The sequence below is a fragment of the Pinus tabuliformis genome, chromosome 5_2 (assembly GCF_031772625.1).
Source record: "Pinus tabuliformis cultivar Carrire ecotype Pingquan chromosome 5_2, CPIR1, whole genome shotgun sequence".
Lineage (NCBI taxonomy): Eukaryota > Viridiplantae > Streptophyta > Pinopsida > Pinales > Pinaceae > Pinus > Pinus tabuliformis.
In genome coordinates this window covers 189,406,866-189,414,195 of record NC_142306.1, presented here as the reverse complement: position 1 = coordinate 189,414,195, position 7,330 = coordinate 189,406,866, and the positions used below count along the sequence as shown (strand labels likewise).

General features: G+C 33.8%; 1 protein-coding gene across 1 annotated transcript; it reads left to right on the top strand.

Annotated features, from left to right (window-relative positions):
• The first annotated feature begins 1,990 nt into the window (after positions 1–1,990).
• On the top strand, positions 1,991–6,096 carry LOC149158200 (uncharacterized). The gene is made up of 4 exons (XM_089437719.1): positions 1,991–2,638; positions 4,837–4,968; positions 5,066–5,738; positions 5,888–6,096. The coding sequence occupies exons 1-4, from the start codon at positions 2,166–2,168 to the stop codon at positions 5,945–5,947; spliced, it is 1,338 nt and encodes a 445-aa protein (XP_089293845.1). The 5' UTR covers positions 1,991–2,165; the 3' UTR covers positions 5,948–6,096.
• The last annotated feature ends 1,234 nt before the right edge of the window (positions 6,097–7,330 follow it).

Sequence of the window (7,330 nt, the reverse complement as noted above, 5' to 3'; positions counted from 1 at the left end):
CAACTTTTAATTTAACTAATTTTTATGATTTTTTTATTTAGTATATATGTATATATTCACGAGTAATAACAAATAATAATTATTATTTGTTATTACTGGTGAATGTAGGTTGATTCATCACCATTATTCAAGGAAAATCAGGCTACCGGGAATTACCGACTAATGGTGTGTAAGGGGACAGGGTTTCACTTTCCCAAATATAAGCCATTAACTTATTTTTTTAATTTAAAAAAAAACTAAATTTTAATCAAGCAAAAATAATTTTAAAACAGGTTCAAAACTCAAATTATTTAATTTATATATTTAATTGATTTTATCAATATTAAAATTTATTTAAAGAAAATCTAAAGGGAAAAAAAATCGGTAGTCTTTAAATTTCAAAAGCATGGAGAATTTCATCACTAAGCACGAAATATTTGGTGGAAGGCGAGCTCCAAGCTTTAATATTTTCTCTACAGGGATTTGAAAGTTGAATTGCCCCGAGATTCTCAAAGCTACATGCTTGGATACCTTCTCTACAAAGTTTTGAAAATCAGTTGAATCGCCCTAGAGAAACGCCATGACGTTGATTGTGAATTCCACGCACCATGAGAACTTTGCCACTGGGATCAAAATTATTAATATTGAGAACATTTTGGTCGATGATTTATTCAATTTAATTAGATGGTAGATTTTTGATAATATTTTTAAATTTGATGGATAGGAGAAAGTTAATTGTTTGACCTGGTTAATGATTTATTCAATTTAATAAGATGGTAGATTTTGATAATATTTTTAAATTTGATGGATAGGAGAAAGTTACTTGTTTGACATTGTTTTTATTTATCAAATTCCAAAATATTTTTAAATCTTATAGTCTAACTAAAAATAGCATACTTGGCCTCTTAAAAATACTTCAAATTTACGGAAATTTGTGGTCACCGACCCACAAAGCTACTGAGCATCTTTTAATACATTAATGACGTTTACAGAAATAAACCCTAGAGTTAGATTGCAGATTTTGTGAATATTCCCAAATCAAAACTTACAATCAAATTAAAAGTAACATACTCGTTCTTAAAAATACTTACAATTTACTTCTTAAAAATACTTACAATTTACCGAAATCTTTGGTCACAGACCCACAAAGCTACTGAGCATCTTTTAGTAAATTAATGATATTTACATAAATAAGCCCTAGTCAGAACAGAGGAAGCTACATCTGAAGTTTCCCATGACTTATTCAACTTATATTGACGGTAGATTTTGTGAGTATTTCGAAATCTGATAGACTAGAGAAAAGTCAAATTTTTTATTTCAATCCTATCTATCAAATTCCAAAATATTCTCGAGACTTAAAATCAAACCAAAAAAATAGCAGCGTTGGCGTCTCAAAAGTACTTAAAATTTACGAGCATCTTTGGTCACGGACCCACAAAGCTACTCTTCATTCCTCTCAGATGCAACGTACCTTCCGTGATCACGATATTCACAATAGCTAATCTAGTATTATAATGTAAATTTTCCTGTTAAATATCATTGTACTCCTTTGCTTGGCAGTTTGAATCCGTCCAGAAATTCACTTTACACGTAGATCTCCAACTTGCAATGGAGCGGGTGGAATATTACGTGTGGAGCCCGAAAAAACTCTATCTATGGAGCCATTTTTTAAGCGATGAGTCCCTGTAGTTGCCATGTCTGAGACGCTGTCAACATAATTTATGGGAGTTAATGTGGCGAGTCGCAGAGGAATTTTCAAACCCGAAATGTAAAGAAGCAGCTTCACCGCGTTCTTTGGGTTGGACTTTGACATATATTCTGCCCACCCCTCCAGTTTTCCAATTCAAAGGTCGGAGTTTTGAACTTTGAACCCTTTTCAAGACGTTGTCGCCGTTGGACCTTCGACCCAATTCCGAAGACCAGAGACCACTCGCTCGTTACATACATACAGATGCAACTGGGTAAGCAGAGTCCTCAGTGCCCTTTAATACCCATCTTATTTTTCTATAATTCCCCCCTCTGCTTCATCACATCCATCCCATCTGGAACCTTCAAAAGCTTATTTTTTTTCAATCTCAATTGAATCCTAGCATTTGTTTTCATTATAGCATTTTGTTTTACTGGTATTTTTTGGGTACCTAACTGGGGATAAGGTGTTACAGGGTTACAGACACAGAGCTTTTTATATGGAAGGACGAGGGAGGATTGGTGACGGGGAAAAAATCCCAACTTCAGAATTGGAGAACTGTATCCTCAATGAAGTCTTTCATGGTTGCAAAGTAGCAAGAGATCTTCAAACCAGAATGAATTCCGCATCCCCCTCCTCTGATCCAAGGGAATTGATTGCCCAATCCTCTTCTGAAATAGTGACCACGTTCAGAAAAGTCATGCAATTGCTGGGGAGCTCCAGTTCCTGTTCCAGCCCAATGCTTGTAGAGAAGCCACAGCAGTCTATTGGAGAGGAAGAGATGCTGCACTTACCTGATCCAATAAGCATTGGAGGTAGCTTAAAACAATCCTCCTCAAGCAAGGAATCTGCTGCTGTTCATGGTCATCTTGCTGCTGCTTTACCCATGATCAAATCCAGTGAAACTGCAGAAAGCTCCGAAAGGGAATCATCATCCAGTATTAGAGATCGAATTGAAACCTCAAAGCAAAAGTATACGTTCATTACCCTTCTCAGACTTCTCTAATTGCCACAAAACTATTGCCACTTCTGAATTTTTAAAGGCAACACCATGCACTAAACCCACTAATAGCTCACTGCTTTTCCATCTTCTCTGATAAATGAAACTAATGTAATATTCAATATACAAGATGCAAAGCCAGTAAGCTAATCATTAGCTTCCTACTTATATGATACTTAATATTTGTCCGTGATATCTTTTACTGCTAATCTATATCCCAAAATCCCAAAAAAAAACCATTCCATGTTCTTATATTTTTTTTTCACCGATTTTTTTTATTATCAGTTAACATAAATTTATGTTTCCTTGACTAGATTCGGACTAAACTGTTGGTCTATCCTTTTCAAAAAGCAGTTATCTGGTTTGAATGACATATCCTCCCCAAGAGAGGAGGACACACACAGGTCCCAAAGTCGGATAATGCTCCGAACATAACCGCTTCTCATGCATAGGTTTGTCCCAGGTGGCATAGTTGCAGACCCAGAAACATATATGTTTGTCCTTATCCCAGAGAAGGTTTCCTTCCCAATCTCTGCTCATGTACGATTTGTCTAATTTTCTACGAAACCTCTCTTAGGTTATTATAACTTGATTACAGAGGCCAAAATTTCCATCAATTTAGAATTTTCATCAAATTTATTTTAGATAAAGTTTATTTCTCAATTTCCATTTATATAGGCAGACTATAGAATAATTTTCTAGTATGCTTTTTTGGAATACTAAAATTTAGTAAGAAAAAAAGTGAAAGTTCCATATTTAGATTGATTTTAATTAAATTTATTTTAGATAAAGTTTAGCTTTCAATATCTGTTTATATAGGTTATAGAGTTAGTTTTCACTATTTTTTTTTTAATAGTAAATTTTGATAATATAGAAAGTAAGTTTTATGGTTAAATTTTTTATATTGTGAAATTTAAGTTTATTTTAAATTGGATTAAATTCATTTTGTATTTTCCAGTTGATATAATAATTTGAATCACGATAGAAATCCAATTATATTAAACATTTTTGTTAAATTTGTATGAAATTCTTAACTCAAAAATAATCCATGTTAAATTTGTATGAAACTCTTAACTCAAAAATAATTAATTTAACAGAAAATTAGTTTATCTTTACTTTTTATAACTTCAAAATTTTATAAACAGCTATAATTCATAGTAGTTACATTTTATTAAGATAGAATAAATTGAATATAATCAATAATAAATGCACAGTACTGCATTAATTGTAATATATTTTGAAATATATACCATCAAATCTCAAATAACATGGTATATAACTAAGAATATATTGCATTTATAAAATAGTATTAAACATATAATGTTTGATCTTATAAATTATTTTACCTTTAAATTTTATAAGCAATTGTGGTTTATGATTTTTAAAATGTTAATATTTTATTAAAATAGATAAAACATAAATCTAAATACACTTCATTCAATAAAACAAAATTAAAAATATAATATAATAGCTCTCAGTTAACATATAACACGGCATGTATATCTCATAATATATATCAATGACATTAGATATATTATATTTAATATATATTGTATTAAATATATATTTTTTATTCTGAAACATATATTATATTTAATAAGTAATAATAATTTGTTTCTAAAATTATGGTTAAATTAAACATCAATTGATGTATACAATATTTCACAAATTACAGAATGCTTATCATATATTGCTTTGTTAAAAAAATAGGAGAAAATGCTTATCATATTTCACTTTGTTAGATGGGGTAAAATCTAAAATCTATTAATAGCATTGGTAGTTATCCCAAAACATACCATACTTTCCTTTCCATCTATGTAGAGTGCTCTTACAGTGAAAGCAAAAACCCTTTAGCTTGCAAAGCTTAAGTGATGAGGTATTAGTAACAAAAGCAATGTGGCATTTATATGACTGTTTGCAGTTTGGTTGAATGCTGAACAATATATTTTATCTTTGGGGTTGAGAGGAATGTATTTTAACCATGTGGTTTCCTAAAACATCTCTGGACTAATCTCAAATTTGAGTGTTCGAGTGTTTTTAGATGCCTAGTATGTATGATACGGTGCTAAATGATTCTCTTTCATGAGAAATTAGATTTACTGCTAAAGTAAATACAACAGGAGGTGATTTCGTTTTTGTGATGTAATCATTTTGTGTACATAATTTGCAGAAAATCCCTGCCCAAATGGACCATGAAGGTAGATGCAATTAGTACTGAAGCAGGGCATGATGTACCGCCAGACGATGGCCATACATGGCGAAAATATGGGCAAAAAGATATTCTAGGTTCTCAACATCCTCGGTATAAATCTTTTCACCTCTCCCAATCAAATTCCAGTTTTGGGAAAACTCATCCGAAGCTTGCTCCTAAAGGCTGCAAATCTTCTTTGAATTTGCAGAAGCTATTACAGATGCACGCATAAGTATGATATGGGTTGCCAGGCTAAGAGGCGAGTACAGCGATATGACGATTCTCCACGCTTTGAAATCACATATATAGGCTTTCACGTCTGCCAAATCAAGCCTCGTCTTCTAGAGCTTCAGAATTCTTATCGAAACCCTGAGATCAGCCCTATTGCGCACAGGATTCCCGACAATGCTTTCGTCTTTGGTTCTGCCAGCAATACTCAACCTGAAAATTCCACATTCCCTGATTTGTCATTTGCCCAAATAATATCAAGGGCTACAAGGCCTCTGGAAGACAATGACTTAATAACAACAATGGTGTCATATCAGCCTCCTGAGCTGTTTCCTATTAACCCTCACCATGCAAACCCTACAATGGTATCCTGCAGGCCTCCGAGCCTACTGCAACCAAAGGACGAAATAGTTTTCACCCATTTTCTCCCTCCGGAGCCGCAAGAGTTAGAGCTTGGCATTGGAAGTTTCTCGCAGAGTTTCTGTTCTGCTGATTCTGGACAAAGCGATCTTATGCATTTTATGGATTCAGAGGAAACGGGTAATACTGGTCATGAACAGTCACAGAGGAAAGCTTCAGAAGCTGAGGTGGTGTCGGTGCCCACTTGCCGAGCTGATTCTCCCTTAATTGATATGGATATCATGTTCCACACGGTAACCCTACATGCCCTTCATCCAGAGCTTTGGCATGAACCTCTTTAAAAATTTCTTCATTCTACAAGAAGCTAGCAACCCATCTGAATTTGTTTTCTGCTAACTCTTTTTTTATCTGCTCATGCTGGCTTTGAATGGTTAATTCACAGGATATTCCAGAGCTTCAACTGGGAGACAAGCATCTTCCATGGGACCCTGAGAAGCCGTGATATCTTCTTCTTCTGAGACCAGCCAGACCATGTTCCCAGCCTCTTCAAGTTTTGGTTTCCTTGTGTAGAGTAAAAGTAGAGTTTATTCTTTTTCCATTCCAGCAATGGAAGCATTTGAGTGTAATGAGTTCAATTCTTTTGCTCCTCTATTCTGGAGAATCATGGGGTAGCTTGCCCTTTGTACTTCTGTAGCGCAACTAAATGGAAGTTGGCATTTCCTCTCTAACTCGTAGAAAGCATAGCAAAGTCTAGATCCAAAGTTTGAGAACAAGGGATCTATTCTAAGCCATTTAACAAATCTATCAGATGCTATTGGACAACTTTCAATCCTCAACAGTCCACCTTGTAAAATGATTGATTTAAGATTCAAGAACCCAGTCAACAGTCCACCTTGTAAAATGATTGATTTAAGATTCAAGAACCCAGTGGTCATAACTGGTTCAAAAGTGGGCATAATTCCATGGCAAAAATATCAAAATTCATGCGTTGCATTCAAATAAGCACTGGAAAACAAAATCATATCAATAACATGACATAATACATGTAACAAATTCACATCAATAGCATGACATAACACAAATTTTTTTCCAGAAAATGTTTACAAGATTGACTGCACAAATATTACAACACATTGTCACATTTACATGATGGTTACTTATATATTCATTACATATTGTCACATTTACATGATGGTTACTTATATATTCATTGGTGAATTCTCCAACTACTTACAGCAACATAGCATGCCCAACCCTCATTTTTTCAATTGTGCATACTCTTACATCCATTGTGCTACAAGTGCACCGACATATTGCAGATCCAAATCCTTGTCTTTACAGATCAGTTCAAATCTTCTAGTTTCCATGAAGCACTCAAAATCTTCCATTTGTGTCATATGGAAACTTTACCTTTACATAACTTTAACCCAAAAACTGATTTTGTAACAAACTGCAAACTTCTTGCCTTGCAGAATCCACAACCCAAAAACTGATTTTGTAACAAACTGCAAACTTCTCGCCTTGCAGAATCCACAAGTTCACATGTGCCTTATGGAACTGTGAACTTTTGCAAAACTCAACTTCCCGCGTTAGACTTCTATATTGTGAATACTCAAATTGCACCATTTACAACAAAACATGCCTCATAGAACTCTGAACTATTGCAAACTTCCCACAACTCTAATAAAAAGTAAAGACTTCTACATTATAAATATTCAAATTGCACTATTTGCAACGTGCTTATTCAATCTGATATTTGACATGGATTAATGTATCATCAAAGCCTAAACGTTGAAGTCATCTATAACATCTTCTTGTTTTACTGGTTTTACCTTGGCTAATTGTAATGATAATTGTGATTATAAAGTTAGTGTGGAAGAACCAC